General features: G+C 49.3%; 1 protein-coding gene across 3 annotated transcripts in view; it reads left to right on the forward strand.

Moving 5' to 3' along the window:
* The window catches only part of ADAMTS17 (ADAM metallopeptidase with thrombospondin type 1 motif 17), a 244,956-nt gene that overhangs the window by 178,137 nt on the left and 48,374 nt on the right, over nucleotides 1-18,445 (forward strand). For all 3 annotated transcript variants that reach the window (XM_074317647.1, XM_074317645.1, XM_074317646.1), the window contains 3 exons: nucleotides 5,103-5,183; nucleotides 13,120-13,277; nucleotides 16,129-16,288. In XM_074317647.1, the coding sequence (XP_074173748.1) occupies nucleotides 5,103-5,183; nucleotides 13,120-13,277; nucleotides 16,129-16,288 (399 nt within the window). The remainder of the gene's footprint in view (nucleotides 1-5,102; nucleotides 5,184-13,119; nucleotides 13,278-16,128; nucleotides 16,289-18,445) is intronic.

Here is an 18,445-nt window from a genome sequence, read left to right on the forward strand (position 1 = left end):
GCGTGAAAAACACGACCTGAACTTTTCGCCAACAATTCATGGCTCTTGCATCACGACAATGCACCAGCTCACATGGCACTGTCTGTGCAGGAGTTTTTAGCCAGTAAACAAACAACTGTATTGGAACACCCTCCCTAGTCACCTGATCTGGCCCCCAGTGACTTATTTCTTTACCCAAAGATAAAGGAAATATTGAAAGGAAGACATTTTAATGACATACAGGACATCTAGAGTAATGCAACGACAGCTCTGATGGCCATTCCAGAACAAGAGTTCCAAAATTGCTTTGAAGGGTGGACTAGGTGCTGGCACCAGTGCAAAGCTTCCCAAGGGGAGGACTTCAAAGGTGACCATAATGATAGTCAGCCATGAGGTCTGGAGCACTTTTTCTAGGATGAGTTCGTGAACTCAATTGTCCGACCTCATATGTATATATGTTCTATACAACCTGGGGAAAGGCCACGTAGTCTGGGTTTTACCTGTATTCCATCATGGTACCTCACTGGAAAAGAAAGTTAGTGCTACTGAAAACACAAGGGAAAAAATGTGACAGCCCCCACCCCTACCCCCAAATCATCTAAAAGCAAGTCTACTTGGGAAATTCAGACAAAACTCTTTGCACAGGGAAATGTACTCATAACCTGGTAATATTAATATTCAGAAGACTTGAGACAAGTTTAAGGTCAGCATCGCTTTAAAGTTCCCTCTGACTTGTCTTCAAGGCAGAAATGGCACGTTCTGCTAGAACAATGGCAGAGGCATCGACTTTTATTTATGGCTTCCTCATGAATCCGAATCGTGTCCCTCTAACTGGAGTTCTCTGCTTCATGGCAGAGAGTAGAGTGGAAAATTATCCCACAGAGAAAGTCTTGCTGGCTTACCGAAAATTTGGCTCTATCTGATGACTTCCTAGAATAAATCTCTTTCATTATAGTTCACGCCCGGTCAGCATGGTGGTGCCCGGTGTCTGTAGGGGGGACAACAGGTGCTTTTGGACTTGGTGACGGGACTCTTTCTCTTTCTCGTTGCTCTTTACACCAGCCTTGAGGTGGCCTTTGAGCTGTGGGTCAGAAAAGGGACCACTGGCGGCCTTGGTTTGCAGACAGAGGACCTGCCCTTCCTTCAGGGGCTTGTTTTTTCATTGGCTTCCTCCATGTCGCGAGTGGAGGAGGTCACCTTAGAAAGAAAGGGAAGCAGATCCCATGCACGGCAATGATGCCCCTACCCCATTACTCAGAGGTCACCTGAGGGTGAGTCTAACCTGGGTTGTGTATCTGCCCCAAGCTTTTCACTGCTCGTCAACCTCTGCACCTGAGGCGACGTGAGAAAGGAAAGAAAACAGGTGACTTTCCAGCATGGCTACTTGTGCCAAAGTTATGCTTAAACATAGGAGTGGTGACCACGCGTTGGTTGCAAATGTACCTTGCTGAGGAATGTGGAAAATTAATCTGGACCTCAGTGGATATGTCTATTGCCTCAGTAAGGCTAACACCCAGGTTTGTTAATCACAAAATCGGAAGGTTCTATATCACAGTGGCTTCTTTCAGAAAATAGTTCGGCTCTCCAAGCAAATCCTGTTCTCAAGTCCATTTTGTGGTTTAAATGGAAATTCCTCTGAAAAAGGTTTTAGTCATATTGACCCTGAACAATTTTTGTCTCCGTTTTTGACACTTTGCTATCTTGCATGCCTGGAATCCAGTAATTCTTCAGACTCCCCTAGAAGGAATGGATTTCTTGAAGAGAGATTTGTGGTACAAAATTCAGTGCTATAATCCTAAAAGATGGTATGTTTGTTTGTTTGTGTTTATGGCCAAACTTTTAAAATAGAGAAGCATCCCTAGAGCAAAATTGAGACCAAATGTTACGAGCATAAGTTCCAAACACTTATTAAACAATAGCCTCCATAAGACAAGTACTCATAGCTAAGATATAAGGCCTCAGGGAATATGCAGTGAAACAATAAGCAACACAGGAGATGGGAGATGCCTTACACTGAGCTGAGGAAAGAGGAAGAGGAAGAAAATGGGAATCCATCACAAAAACCAAGTACCCATGGAAGCAAAGGAAATCAACACTGATTAAAACACAGTAAGGGGCACAAAGGGCGGGAGTAAGGAAAATGAGCAAAACAAAATAGAAATAAACAAAGAATCACAGGGAGAAGAGATTAAATGGATACGATGGGAGAAAAAGGAGATCAAACGTAAATAATGTAGTGTCTCTGAAGAAGAAATCTAAACAAATAGAAAAGTATACGTTAGCGTAATCATAATGTAGCCTTATGTCCCAGGAAACACTTATGCAAGACTATGAATAGCCTAAAAGTTATTAGACTTTAAAGGTAAGAATCTATTGAGCATCTGATCCAAATTTTAGGCAACCTTTTATTAGGAAAACATCAGAGTGGCTTCAGAGTTCTTCCCACTGATAGTTAATGAAACAACTCGCACAACAGCCTCGGAGAAAGAAAGTGTGACCCCAGAATTTAATACCAGCCCAATTGACATTCTAGCATAAGGACAATGAACAATGGGTTTTTACTGTATTTTAGAAAATATAATTCCCATAAGCCTGTCCCAGAAGAAACTTGAGGCAAGCAAGAGCTTATTGCAGAAACTAGCAAAAGGACACATAATGAACATTAAATACATTTTTAGGACTCAGAGGAAAACAACTCCAGGAATCAGAGAGCAAAAGGAAATGTTATAAACTAATATAACGTAGGAATGATACAATGAAAGTTGAAGTGGGGTGTGAGAAAGTGGAGTGCAGTGTAATTATACTGATTTCCTCATCTTTTACTATCCAGGGATTAAAATATTTCACTTACAGCTGCTAAGTCACATAATAGAAGTATACTCATAAATATAATGAAAGGTTTACAGGCAAACATCAGAATAAAAAACAAATAACAGTCCGCTTAAGGGTATTGGTGAAGGGAAGGCAAAGCAAAGATAACAACCCACACACCATGTCATCTATGACAAATGTTATGACTACAGTTAAATTGCTCCGAGGTCTTTGGTTGTTTGGGAGAAAAACACTATGATGATCTCAGTAGATGCAAAAAAAGCACTTGATTCACTCCAATGCCTCTTCATGATAAAAACTCGTAAGAAACAAGCATAAAAGAGAACTTCCTTAACCTGATAAATGATACCCATCGCTTTCTCACAGGGGAAAGCTTTGGGCGCATTCCCGTGACAATCGTGAGTAAGACAAGATGCCATAATCTCATATTGATTATTACTTAGTTTTGTAAGATCCACCCAGAACAGTGGAAGGAGAAGGAAGGAAAAAAAGGCATAAAGAGTAGAAGGGAAGAGACAAAACTGTCCTATTGTCAGATGCTTCATTTAGCTATTTCGAAATCCAGGCACCATATACAAATTCTTATAAATACTAAGAGTGTTAGAAAGGTAGCTAACTATAGGATTTATCTTATAAGATCAATATACTTTCGACGCGATCCTTTTATGACTTTTGAATTTTGTGCCTTGGGCACATATTGCCTAGCAAAACTCTATTTTAAAGTTGTTTTTCTTTTCAAACATGGATAATATCCTAGTCACATAAAATGATGTGTGTATGTTTGTATGCATTAAGAGACGCTGAAAAGGCTGGTCACCAAAATATTACTTTCTTAGGGATCACTTTCTTAGTGCAATGGGGAATAGGCTGATTTAGGTTTTCTCCCTTAGATTGTTTGAATTATTCTGCACTATCTTTATAATAAAGTAAAGCCACATTTGCTGTAAGAAAATAAACCCCTCAAAATAGATATTTCCCAAATCTCTACATAGTTGGGCCCAGAAATCTCTCATTTTTGAAGCTTTCCTGCTGACTTTGATACCACATTGGGGAACCCCAGGGTTACAAGTCATGATCTAATCAGAGAGCACCACCTAATTTGCTGAAATGAACTCATATGGCCCTTGTGTGAAACCCAAATGAAAATCAAAAGAAAATGATTACCAGCCCGCATTTCAGAATCTCAGCACAGCATTGGGCTCATTTATTGATCCAGTTGACCAGGCATCTGCCATGTGCTGACTTCCATCACGGCCGCCTCTGTCACTTCCGCCCCAAACCTTAACTAACTACGTTGTTAGTGTCCGGGGCACATTCAGAGCCAGAGCATGGCCTCTGCAGGCCTCCCTCTATGCTCGTAAATCCTCAAGGAAATGGCAAAAGTGGATACTGCGAGAGTGACAGAAATGCCCGAAAGGCAGTGGAGGCAGGAAATGGTACACAGTGTGTAAGGTGGTCCTTTTGTCCAAGGACAAGTTGCTTAGCTCTTGCTGTCCTCCATGGGTATCCGGGGAAAGTTCCTAGTACAGCGAAGGGCGAAGGAACCTCCAATCGATGAATGTGTCTGGGGCATCACTCCATCCACACTACCAGGGTGGTGCTGGTCACGAAGCTTCCAGGCTGTCTTAGTGTGCTGGGGCTGCTGTACCCAAGTACCGCCAACCGGGTGGTGTAAACAGCAGGCATTTATCGTCTCACAGTTCTGGAAGCTGGAAATTTGAGATCAAGTTGTCAGCAGGGTTGGTTCCCTCTGAAGGCTGTAGGGCAGGGTCTGTCCCGGGCCTCTGTCCCAGCACCTGTGCTTTGCTGGCCATCTTTGGCGTTCCTTGGCTTGCGGATACCTCATCCCCTCTCTGCTTCACGCTCTCATATTGCTCTCCCCGTGTGGTGTCCAGGCCCGAATTTCCCCTTTTTATAAGAACACCAGTCATATTGGAGGCAGGGCCCACCCACTCCAGTGTGACCTCGTCTTAACTAATTGCACTTTTTCAATGGCCCTATTTCCAAATAAGGTCACATTCTGAGGCCCTGTGGGTTAGGACTTCGACAAACGAATTTGGGGGGGATACCATTCATCCCATAATACATGCCAATGGTGCCAGGAGAGTCTGGCCATAAAAGAATGCTCCTTGTTACTTGACTATTTCGATTTCTCATAGCAGTACCAGCCCTCAGGCTCTGAAATCCCCATGGCGGGGTGTGTGGTAGCGGGGACTTTGGTGGCAGACGCGGTGTGGGGCTCTGGTCGAGGGTGGAGGTGTGGTTCACCTGTGTGTTCTTTGTTACTACAGGTTACATCGAAGCTGCTGTCATTCCTGCCGGAGCTCGGAGGATCCGCGTGGTGGAGGACAAACCCGCCCACAGTTTTCTGGGTAAAACAAAAATGATTTGACTGACAGTTTATGTTCTGAGAATGGATGTGGACGATGAGGCCCGTCATTCAGCATCATTCTCCCAGATCATTGGTTTTATGCTCGTATTTTAGGTGGAATGTTAGCAGCGATCAGAGTGGACCAAACAGTGCTATCGTATTTGGCTAACGGGCAGCCACCCCCAAGGTGTGGTACAGGGACCAGTAGGAAGCACTGGCTCTGTACAGGACGGAAGACGACAGGAGAGTGAAGGAAGTTGTGAGGACTTGGGGTAGCATAAGTCCCCCAGAGGTACCCCGGGAGAGCAGCCTCAGCCTGGGCAGTGTGGGTGTATCGCCCAGCTTGCAGGAAGCACCTGGAAGCTGTCAGTGGCTCTGGGGGTAACTCCTTAGCTGGAAGAAGAGTAACAGCCTGAAATCTAATGGGAACCCAGAAAACACTGATTTTTACTAAGTACCGTGTACCCCAAATTCCTAATGGTAAACTCCTCTGACTTAGACACACTCACCTGTGTCTGTCTATGGAAGGATTGGATTCCATTCCAGACTGGCCTTCATTGCCTTTACCAGAGCCATGCTTCAAGTCTAAGAGGCATTGTTCAGCTGAACCCCTTCTTAGCCACAGAACCCCTGAGGGCATCCTGAGCTCAACTTCCAGCCTCCCCATCGACCTCCACCAAGGTCAGCCCGGTACTCCAGCACTAGGGTAGATAGAGCGCCACATTGACTTGTAAGCGTTATTTATGCTGTCATGGGGCCAGCAGGGTGCCCAGGGCTGTCTCTGCCCTTACTTCCCTGGGATGGGACCTGTTATTACCTGTGTTCTCCCACCAGCCTGACTCCCATGTTCCTGTCTTGGGTTACATTTCAAACTGGTGGTGGCTGATATCCTACCCAGGTACCCTCTCCTAAGCTTCCTTACAGTGTGATTTCTCAGTGTTGAGCTCTCTTGTCTGTGTTGCAAGATGCTGTCTGAGATTTAAAAATAGGTAAGACACGATCTCTCACTTGTAACTTAAGAATGAAGTAATCTTGGCGAAAAGAAGTTACTCACGACACACTTCTGTTTCCACTTTTATCCCTGATTTTTAGAAAAGTATGCCTTTGTCCACATCCCTGCCTTTTCAGACGACACGAAGGTTTCCAAGCCTTTCTTTGAAATGGTCCCTACTTGAGAAACCCAGAGTCTAATGGGACAGACACAAAGCTAACCACTGGTGGGCAGGTCCACGATGGCAACCATCATCCTGTTGTTGGTAGGACCCCATTAGGTCACTAAGATAATTGTCACACACCTGCCTTGGGGAAAGGCAGGAGAGGGGACAGGAGTTTTTGCCTCTACGTGACCCTACCAGGGCTCACCAGTAAACAGACCCCTAGGGCAGCCTGCCACCTCCTCTGCGGCTTTCTCACCTGCCTCCTCAAGACGGTAACCGCTGGTCATAATCCTACTGCCAGGAGAGGCCCTTGTCGGGCTGACACCCACCTTAGTGTCCATCAGCCCCGTGGACACCGTCCCGGTGCAGCCTGTATTCTCCGCAGCTGTCCCAGCTGTCGCTCTACAAACAGAACAATGCCTGGAAAGCCTGTCTAGAATGACGCCGGTGGTGCTTTTGGCAGCTTCCTCAGAGCAACGGCCTTTGGACTAGATTCCCGAAGAGCCCACCCCTTCTCTTTCTGCCCACCGAAGGAAATTGAATCACCTTCACCAGCATTTGCTTCGGAAGCCCCATCACCTAGTGTCACCCCCAAAAGATGCGGTCTGGGTACCCTTCAGCACCCTGGGTACCAAAAGGTACCCTTCCCACCTGGCACATTGGCCCTCCCCTACCTGGAAATGAAGTTTCTGCTCCCTGGGTCTCCTCGAGGCTGACAGTGCCTTCGACCCTCATTTAAAAAAAGAAAAAAAAAAATCACAATTCCAGTATCCTGGGAGCTGGCTCAACTCCGAGGTTGACTCACTGATTCTTCCATGAAACACCAGCAGGCACCCCTGCCAATAAGTCCCTTGGCCTCCAGGCCCGGCTTCTGAGACTTGCCAGCACCAGGCCTCCACCTGACCCCAGCCACAGGTGTCTGGTGAAAATAGAAACATTATCTCTACTTTTCTGTGGCAAGGTAAGAGGAACAGAAGGACATCAGGGTCTTTTCGATCACATCTGATTCCTATAGTCTGAATGAACTTTTGACTGGGCCCCATTGTAGGGCCAGCGTAGCAATGGGTGGTTTCTGCCCCGGGGAACTACCTCTCATGATGGTTCCTCTCGGCTCTTGAAACCTGAGGGCCTCACGCTCACTCACTAATGTGAACGTGTGTGGCTCCCAGTCATTGAGCCCTGCTCTGCTTTGCAGACATGACCCCCATACCCCCCCACCACAAATACTGCAAATGTACTGTTATGCCCATTTCTCCAAGGGGAAAACTGAGGCCCCAGGGATTCAGTAGCTCATCCAAGCTTCTCACTTCATCCGGCTCGGCTGCAGTTCACAGAGCCTCCCAGAATTGCTCTGAGGTGTTCAGTCATGGCCAGAGATTGATGGATGGGGGTGGCCTTTCATGGGACAACACGTGTTAAGCCTGCCCCTTGCTGCTACTTCCTCTTGTGGACTTCACACAGAAGCAGGCCTCCAACCCAAGGAGATCGATCGGTTCACTGTCGCCAGACGACGTGTGAGCCCGCCAGAAGCACAGGACCTCCATGGGAGGTTGGAAGCAGCCCTGGTTCCCTTATCTTATCCACCAATCAGAATCCCGGTTTTTCCGGGCCTGGTGTGTGAACAAGGGCAAACCTGGAGGTGGGCCACGCTCGTTACGTTTCTAAAGTTAGTTCAAACAAGCCTTGTTTCCACTCGGGGCTGGGTGCTTTGGAAGTCAACCCCGTGTAACTTTGAATTACTCTCACATTTGCTGGGAGCAGTTCCTGAAGAATTTCACCCCACCTACCTCCAGCCCACGCTGCCTGGCTTTCTGCTCGAAACCACCTGGAACAGGAAATGCCTCTGCAGTTTGCATCCACAGCTAAGAACAGAGCTGGCAGAACTCCGAGTGGAAATAAAAGGCGCTGACTCAGTGCCAGGATTAGAAGTAGGTTGACTGTGGGTCAAGTATTCCAGTGGAATCCAAAAGGGAGAGAGACAAAAGGAACCCACTTCTGCACAGCACCACACAGGAGGGCAGTGGACGGCGTCAGCCTCTCGCATTGGCCTCCAGGCAGTTCTCAAGGGGAGCCGTGCCCTCCCCATCAGGAATGCCCCCTCCTCACACTCCAGAATGGCTCACGATCTTTTCCCACCGTGCCCAAAGTCCAGGGACCATGTGCAAATATCCACTGGGGGAAAGAAGGGCCCAGGATGGAAACGGGCATTCGTCACGTGACCTCACGTTCCAGACCATTGTGGAAGTTTTGTCTGCCGTAGTAGCCAAATAGAGCAGGTACCCACCCTTGTCCCTGCAGAAGTCTCTGGAGCTATTCAGAGGCTTCTAATGGCTTCTCAGCATAATGCACAAAAGCAAGCGCTGTTATATTTCAGACAGTTGTTTAAAACATCCGACCTCTGACCCAGGCTGAGCCAGCAAGTGAAATCGTCCTCCCCACCCATCAGTTTCGGACATCACAGATGGAATCAAGTCATCCGCACTTCCCTTTGTTCTTAACTCTATTATTTGCCCATTCAGTCAAAGCATTTGTCATTATCTTAGTAGCCCAGTTGAGTTTCTAGGTCTAAAAATCCTAATTTCACAGACAAACTCATCTGAAAATATTTATTACAGACGAAGGGAGCTTGCATATACCCACGGGTGCCCAAGGATGGAGAGGAGGGGGGACTTGTGGGGCACCACACTTATTTAATTTGAGGGCCTTCTTTAGGAAAAGAATATCACATCATGTACAGGGCCTTGGAAAGGACTCCTGTCTGTCAGGGGCCCTGGAGCCCGGCCTCACTGGCTCTCTCTGGGGTTTGGGGTGGGGCCGCCACAGCAGGGCCTCCCGACGACCTGCATTCTTGCTCTCTGGAGCTGACACGGCCCCACAAGGTTGTTTTCTCACTGGACTCCACACTGAATCTATTTATTCACTGCTACTAATGACCTTCATGTTCCAGCTGAGTCTCTGAGGCTGACGTCTCGCCCTTCTGAAGGAATTCAGGCCTTTAATCCCAATGTTAGCAGAGAGTCGTGATTTCTCAGTTTGGACCACAGCAACCAGCAAAGTTTGACTACATACTCACACCAGAGCCGATAGGTCTGAAATGATCGCCATGCTTCTTGAAGCTGCTGACCTCCGACTTTGAGCTGCTTCTGTGTTTTCTTCCCCCTGCGAAAATGCATCAAAGTGTTCTGAGGAAAGGTCCCAGCTCTCAGTGGGGGCCAACGAGCAGTTGAAAACCTGCTTTTGCTAGTGCCTGGAAGCTGGCAGCCTCTGTGGAGGTGGCCACGAGCAGAGCCTGGCTGTGCAAAGTTTATTCTTCCCGGGACCATAAGAGCTCAGCTCCCCTGTAACATGCCTCAAAGCTGTGACAGTTTGAGATTTCACCAGCTCAGCAGCTCCAGGCCAGGACTTCCAGAGCCAAGCCAGGCGCCTTCAGAACTCGCAGGAGTGCCATGGCAGCGGCGTGTGGCTTGGGAGAGCCGTGGGTTCCCATTCCTCGCAGCTCTGCATTCCCTGAGGTCACGTGGATAACTTGAAATCTGCCGTGGTGGGACCGTTTACAGCTTGGGTAATGACAGTGCTATAAATCTAGGCTTCTGTCCCCAGAGAGCTTGTCACCAGTGTTCCACTGTCTGGCATGTTTCCCCCCTCTCAGCTACGGGCCTTGTTCTGGAATAGTGGGTTAGCGACAGCCTGCCTCTTACTTCCCATCCCCTTCTCCCTCGACTATACTCACTCCTCCATGGCCCGCCCTGACCCACCTGACCCACCGGGCAGACCACCTCCTGGAATGTCTCTTCCTCCCACCTTCTCAGCACTCTCCCTACTGACCAGCAAGACCCCGGATCGGAGGGTGGCACGCCCCCAGCCCCAGCTGCCTCTGCATGGGTCCCTTGTGTCTCACTGACAGTGGTGCCTCTGCCGACAAGTGGGGCTCCCCAGGCTGGCCCTATACCCCTGCATGGTGTTTCTGTGGATGGTTTTATAATCTTCTCCAGGTGTGCCTTCTTGCACTTTTTCCAGGCCTTCCCACTCCTGACCTCCCACATGTTTGACTTCTGGCACAGAGGCGGGTAGTTTTCAGTTTATAATTCTATAAGTCACTTTAAAGCACTTTTCAAAAGGGCCAGGGAAATGCACAAACAAGGCCGGTGGGGGAGGCTACCTCGTCGGGAGTCTCGGTGTCGCTGTGGGAGCAGAGGCCTGGAGAGAGAGTGAGGCACGGACGGCGTGTGCCAGGCCTTCCGAGTCTCAGGGCACTGATCTTACGTCACAAAGGATCCTGAGGTCCAAGCCTTCACCTAGATTCACCGATAATTGACGTAACCAACTACATTTTAAGTTATTAATTCACTAGAAGCTTTGGAAATCTGTAAGGTTAGTTACTTTAAAAGGCATATAGAATATGAGACCCTGTAATGATAAGAGCCTGGAATTTGTTCTCTTTGAGACAAAGTAGGACATTTAGGTGAACATTTCAGCATTTGTCATAGAAATCTACACTGATGCTATAACCTAAAGAACCTGGGAATTGAAAATGGCTGGAGTGATGCGTGCTGAGCTTCATCTGTTTAGGTTCATGTCTCCACAACTTAATAGCTGTGTGACTTTGGACTGGTTACTTCACCTCTCTGTGCCCCTTTGCCTCATCAATGGAAAAGGAAAATATAGGCGTCCCTCAGTATCCGTGGGGGATTGCTTCTGTGCATGCCCAAGTCCCTTATAGAACAAGACATATAGTCTGCCCTTCATACCCACGGATTCTCACTGTTTTCGATCCACCATTGGTTGAATCTGCGGATGGGAAACCCATGGATACAGAGGACCGACAGCAATCCTTTACCTTAGAGAGTTTGGGGAAGGTGAAATGGGTAAAAGTACAGGAAGGAGCTACAGCAGAGAACGTGTCCCTTACATGGTGGCTTGTAGGTGATGCCAGAGAAAGAGAAAGACCAGCAACGTCCCCACATCCTTTGAGTAGCCAGGAAATTTCAATAGCAGTAGAATTTCTGGAAGGCAAACATTCGATCCTGAGGGTTAGAGCTTTCTGTCTCCTAAGCCTTTCCCGGAGTCCCATAGTGGTCCCCGCTCACCATGCACAGCCCCACCAGAAGTTGCTCGGTTGGAAAGCAGCCTTTCCCATTTCTCTCAGTTTCTCATGGCAGATCCTGTAGGCAGGGAGTCCTGAGCAGGCATGTCCTCTGTGTGTGTCTGCAGCGTGGTTACAGCGTGGCTGGGTAGGTGCAGTCCTGGGACCCCGATGTCCTGGAGACAAGGGAGCGAGGGCCCAGCGTCCCCCAGCTGCCTGTGGCCTGACCAGGACTGGACCCGCTGGGCCCTAACCCAGCCTGCGGCTCATGAATTCAAGCTTCACCCAAACCCCTGTTGGGTTTCAACTCTCGTGGTCTGAAATCCATGCTACGTGTGGGCATATTATATAAGGCTGGCCCCGGTGAGCAGGGAGTAGGCAATGGACGAGAGCCTGATTTCGCTGCGTGTGGACTGAGGGTTCCAAAGTCATGGAGAGCGTTTGGGGCCTCGGGGTTCGGGCTTCACTTGCAGGGGGCGTGGACGGCGGGTGCGCTGGAAGTTTCCTTTTCTGAAGTGACGTAAAGGCTGTCACCTCTCATCGTTTGCCATCTTCCCTCCCAAGTGCCAGAGTAGGTTCTAGTTAGGCTGTTGTTGTTGTTTCTGTTTTCTTTCCTAAATAAGACAGCAAAACGAAAGCAGCAGAATTTCACTGCAGAGTGCCCTGCTCCTGAGAACGACGTGACTTCAAATCTAAGTGAGGACCGGTGAGCACTCAGATAATAAGACAGACATGGCTTGTATGAAAAACCAGATTTTTGCTTACGGCCAGTCAGCCAAATATTGATTCCCTGTATCTTCCAACACATTGTGTACAGAGAGGAGGAATGAACGAGCCAAGGGCAGACCTGAGGCCCACGGAGCTGGGGTGTGGGAGCCCCTCAATGTTACCCCCACATCTATGGGTGGCTCGGCTTCCCGGGCTCTCATATTTAATAGGATAATGCTTATTTCTTTTTGTTTGTGTTCAGTTCATTTATTTTTCAATTCCAGTCGACATACAATATTATATTCGTTTCAGGTGTACAATGTAGTGCTAAGACATTTATCTGCTTCTCGGCGATCTGTCCGCTACGTCTACTACCTGCCCGACACCACACGTAGTTATTATAATATTAGTGACTATATTCCCTGTGCTGTCCTTTACGTCCCCGGGACCACTTTGCTAACTGTCAATTTGTACTTCTTAAGAATAACGCTTATTTCTTGAAGGAATGTTTACTTTACTAAGCAGGGGAAGCAAATCCTTAAGTGAGATTGGAGTTAGGCGTCCCTCCTTGAAAAGCCCTAGGGAGGTCATTGTGAAATGAATGATGACTTTTGCAAAAGCAGCAAAACTTGTTTTGTCGCCTTGCACCCATTAAAATAGAATTCATTCATCAATCAGAAACCCTCTGTGGTTGTCCCCACCCCCGATGGTCTTCCCTGCACCTCCACACTGTGAGTTGATGCTGAGACGGGTAACCCATGCAGACATGGGTGCGGCAGCCAGGACAGTTTCCCCAGAGGGGCCTGTGGACCCCCAGTTGTCCCCGTGAGCTAGGCTTCTGTTCCCAGTGCCCAGAAGCTCACCTTCTCTCACTTCATGCCTCGCCCCTGCCCCCCATGGGGCTTCTGACTCATCACACAGGACACCCAGGTTCCCTTTAAGGACAGACCGGGTCCCCTTGATTCCATGGTGTTCCATTTTCTTTCTAGCTCTCAAAGACTCCAGTAAGAGATCCATCAACAGTGACTGGAAGATAGAGCTCCCCGGAGAGTTCCAGATTGCAGGCACGACCGTCCGCTACGTTCGAAGGGGATTGTGGGAGAAAATTTCTGCCAAAGGACCAACCAAAATTCCACTGCACTTGATGGTAACTTGGTGTGCTTTTGCATTTGTCTGTAAGAGGTCTTTCAGTTTACTTCTTCCCTGGGGCTTTGGGGGGGGGGGGGGAGATGCACCTGGTTCCTGGTGGTTTACCTGGCCACCTGCAGCTCAGGCTTCCCTCTTGATCTTTGCTTATCTAATCTCTTTTGTGGCATGCTTCAGCATTCTCACTGGCAGACCTCCCATCTTTTTCAAAAGGAACCACCCCCAGGAAGGAAATGCTTAACCATGTGGCAGCCAGGGAGACTCATTAAGCAGACAATCTGTGTTTTTATATCAGATGGCATAGATCGGCCCCCACAGTTTGTAGGTCCACATTGGAAATTACCTGTTATAAATGAGCTGTTGACTCTGTTTCCTTCCAAACCAACATCACGCAGATTTTCCAGACTCAGCGTGCAACAAGCATCTGGGAACCAGGAGGGAGAACCAGGTTTCGTGGGGCTATTTACTCATCGGGTGGTCTCGAGAGACCTGTGCAGTCAGGCCAGGTCAGAACGCCCGTGTCTTACCTGTCAGACAGGACCCCGTGCAAACCTAAAACATCCGGTTATGCAGCCTTTTAAGAATATTCAAGTAAGCCCCGGAAAGAAATGCCACTGTTTCCTTCTCAGCATCCAGGAGTTCTCATGGCTAGCTTCTGATGGCTCCTAATTATTGATTGCATGTCTCCCTCCAAAGAACAGGATTTGTGGCAGCCTGCACATCTGTAATCAAAGCACATTTTGTCCACAGTCTGTGCTTGGAAGTTCTTTGTCCCCATTAATTTGTGGTTTCCGGCAACCTGCGGCCATTGGAGGGTAGGTGACACCCAAAGAATTCCCTGGCCACCTCCCAGGGAATCTCCCGAGGGCACAGCTGTGCCCGTGAGCCCTGGCACCCAATACAATAATACCCATGATGCCACTATGGAATTATAATGTCTCATGAGTGCAAAGCAAGCTGGTTTCCATGCATGACAGAAACTGTCTAGAAATTTGTCCTTGTAGCAAACATGCAAACATCCCACTAAGTCTAATGCAGAAAGGTCCTTGGGAGTTGGTTTCTACGACCCAAGAACCTGTATCCATGCCACTTCTCTGTGATAAGATTGCCTCCTAGACTAAGTCAGTAGGACAAATCCTCCTGTTCTGATGCAAACGCAGTTATGTTTTTAGAGGGGCTACAAAAGGAAGCACAGGACAAGATGAAACCCATCCCAAAACGTCACCTGTTAGCACACACGTTTGCTTGCTCTGGTTAATGCCAAGATGAGTACATTTCCCGTCTTTCCTAAAAGCTTTCATCCGCTGAGTGGAGCGTCAGCAAATGCAGCCTGGATTCATTCAGACCGTGATAAGTCAGAGAAAGCAGCAGCTGCCACAGCTGACGTCCCAGGCCCCTTTAATATGAAGCACTGTTCTCTCTTAATTTATGATGGTTGCTTCAAGTTTTTAAACCTAGAAACAAGAGGTGCCTGCAAATAGAGTTCCACTGTCCCCAAACCAGGGTGGACACACTGCTTGCAGGGTCAGGAGCATCCCGAGAGCCATGGGGACCCACATTTGAAATCAGTTATGTACACACACACCAATTATACGTGGCTGCAAAATTGCATGAAATTGGTTTCATATGGATTCACGATTCACTAGTCTTATTCCCATACTGAGATAATAAAGATCTCTTTTAAAGAGTTTTTGTTTGTTAAATTGGAGGCATTTTTCCAAAGGCATTGCTGCAAGTCTGTTTCTGGGAAAAGTGGATATTTATGCAGTTTGGGCTGCTCTGAGCACCCCACACACACACACACCCGACACCCAAGCCCTTGGAGGCTGGGGCATGCTGGGGAGGGGAGATGGCTCCCCCCGTGTCTGGCACACTTCCCACCTGGCTTTCCCCAAGCCGGGTCAGGTGGGCCTGTACATTCCGCCTTTAGCTCCTGTTGGCCTGCTTTCCTGGGCTCCCGGGCTGGAAGTGAACTTGCTAGCTGCTTGGACCCAGGAGGACCCACTGGTTCCAAGCCTCGCCTGAGCACATGTCACCCACCGCCAGGCTACTTTCAGCGCCCACAGGAGGGCGTGTTCTGTACCATTAATTTGCACCATTTGTGTAGACAGATCAAACCGGTAGAGCACCTCTGTCCTTACAGGGCATGTCACATGCGTCGCCAAAGAGTGGAGCCATCCCTCTGCTCACTCAGCAGGATTTCAGACCCCCTGGTCCCCAAGCTGAAGGATGGCTCCCCACCCCTCACTCTGAGCTTTAAGCCCTGAGCCAGGCCTCTCCCCTGCAGTGGGCATCAGCGTTATTCTAGCTCCTTTGCCGTGGGAAGGCTCACGCATCCTTGGACGCCCAAACAGACGGCCACAGGTTCCCCTGCAGCGGGCAGTGTTTGCCCTTGAACTCGCTTTACACACAGTGATGGCTGATGACGGGAGTGAAGAGGGGTGTTCATTTTCAAAGAACTAGAGTAATGCTACTTGCTCAGAGGCCCTTCTGGGTAAAGGACGTGTGTCTGTGTCTTTCTCGTCTGCAAGGGCAGCTTCGTGGGTGAGCTTGCGGGCATGAGTCCGCCTCCAGGAAAAGTGCAGTTAGAACCCACAGACTTGCTCATCCCCGAATTCCTCCTATGCACCATCCTCTCTCCAGAAGGAAAGAGCAGAGCTCCCTGCTGACGATTTACGTACGCTCCTTCCCAGTGTTGAGTTTCTGTATGGAACCCAACACTGAAAGGAAAGGAGCGCCCCGAGACCGAACTGTTCTGAAGCCCAGCTGAGACCTGGTTCCCCCACGTAGGCTCCGCCGGCACCCTCAGCAAAGCGCGCTTTCATGATGGCTTTTGCTTCCGCTCCCATCAGGTGCTGTTATTTCATGACCAGAATTACGGCATTCATTACGAATACACAATTCCTGTCAACTCCACGGCTGAGAATCAGAGTGAACCAGAGAAGCCTCAGGACTCGCTGTTCATCTGGACCCACAGCGGCTGGGAAGGCTGCAGCGTGCAGTGTGGGGGAGGTGAGCGTGGGCTCGGTGGGCTCATCGTGGTGGGTGGGAGAGGGGGCTTGCCAAAGGAGGAAGTGAAATCAAGTCGCTCTGCGGCCAGTGCCTAGAGCATGGGACAGGCTGGCCACGTATCCTGCATTTCCACGGGAACTTGACCAGGTTCCACTGCAAACCTCTATGCAGAGTGCTTGGACAGAGTCTTCCAGACTCCGACATGTTGGAGCTGTGCCTACACAGCCGGGCTGCCTGTCCATGGGCCCCCCGACTCTGATCTGTGAGTAGGGATTTGGCCGATGTCCGGCTACGTCATAGGCATATATGACAGGTGACCCTGGGAATCCATAGAGCAGCCCACCATCTGTTGCTGGTTGGTGGCGGGACACCAGCAGATGTTTCTGCCCCCAAATACTCTTTCCTCTTAGCCATGGTGACCCCGCTACAGGATGCAATGGAAAGAAAACGTCCTACACGTCCGGTGAGACATCTGGGACATGGATTCTGGCTTCATGATTTGCTGCCATATTTTAGTAAATGACTTACCCTCTCTCTACCTGAATTTTCTCAGCTCTGAAATAAGATCGTCCACCCTCATGCCCGCTGCAGGGAGGAGATTGTCACACTGCAAAAATCAATATGAACAAAAGCCACTGTGTTCATTACTGTTTTGTTCAGGAGCTGTGATAGAAAGCCATTTGGAACTCTTAGCCAGCAGCTCCTTAGTACAATGTGTTTCTCGCCATGACAGGACCCACCGTGGGGTTGTGGGAGATAGGACACAGGATGGGTGGATTTTGATGGGCACAGAGCTCGGACCGAAGGATGCCTTGGCCTCTGGGATGCCCACCCAGAGAGTGAGATGGGCAGGATGGAACCCGGGCATGACCCCACCCATGCCCAACCCTGCCCACCACTAAGACGACGTTTGTCAGATATCCAGTGTGTATAGGATTGTTTGCCATTTAAGTGACTGGCCCCATTTCTGATGGGCCGGAATTACAGCCATAGCATGACTGGGCCACGGTCAACTGTGAATTCCTTCTCTCTCGTGCATGTCTTGGGGACACAGCCTCACTGCCTCAAGCCGCCTCATGGTAGTGGGCACAGCCATAGGATGCCACCATCAGCCCTGCCATCCTTCCCCTCTGCACCTCTCCCTGAGAGTCCCCTGTCCCTCTGCTGAGGGCCCTCCAACCTCCAAATCCAGCCAACGCCCGTATCCCTGATTGCACTAGACTTTCCTCTTGGGCAACTCGCTGCAAACCAGCATGGTCCAAATGGAACAGTGAGCAGGCTCCCCTCAGCTGGGGGTAAGGGGAGAGCTGCTCTGTCACTGCTGTCCCAGTGGCATCCTTTTAGGACGCCTATGACTCCCAGCTCCCTGACACAGTTGTCAGACCTGCAGCCAAAACTGAAATCTGCCTTGAGGTGCCCCCGTGCTTTCTATACCACACAAGGCTGCAGCTGTGGACAGGGGGCGCTGGCAGTGGAGTTCAGGACTCCGTAACATTGAGTGGTCCCTGCGTGACAGATTCCCCAGGAGACAGACCAAGCAAGGAGTCCGGGGTCCAAATAGTTGTGCTTGACATTCTATTACTCTTTTATTGCCACCAAATAATAGTCACAACAGGAATATAGCTAACATGGAGCGTTAACCCCCTGCCAGGCTCTGCTCTGAGCCCTTTGCCTGTATCAGTTCATTTTAACCATCCCTTGAAGAACCCTAAGGCACAGGGAGGTTAAGTGAACCAGTCCGGTAGGGGAAATTGAGGCACAGAAGCATGGTGGCTTACTATTGATACTACAATCACTGTCATCATGATTGAGCCAAGTCTGAACCCAGACAGCCTGGCTCCAGAGCCCACCCACCTACCTCCCAATCATTTGCCTCCTTGACAGAGCCAGGGCCAAGCAGTGGGTAGGGTGCTTTGGGAACACCCAAGAAAATGACCGCATCCAGCCAGGGGGACAGGTTAGTACAACTTCCCCAAGTGCAGGTGACTTAGACACAAGTAGCAGTTGGCTGGCTAGCCAAGTGCTCAGCTGGGCGCTAGAATGCCTGCCTGGAGGAGGCAGGTCTGTGTGTGTCCTTCGGATCAGCCTCCCTCTTTCTCACTTCTCCCCAGCAAGTAGAAATTCCATCATAGGAAGCCACGATCTCTGGTGAGAGCT

Source organism: Rhinolophus sinicus, linkage group LG13 (genome assembly GCF_036562045.2).
Source record: "Rhinolophus sinicus isolate RSC01 linkage group LG13, ASM3656204v1, whole genome shotgun sequence".
Classification (NCBI taxonomy): Eukaryota; Metazoa; Chordata; class Mammalia; order Chiroptera; family Rhinolophidae; genus Rhinolophus; species Rhinolophus sinicus.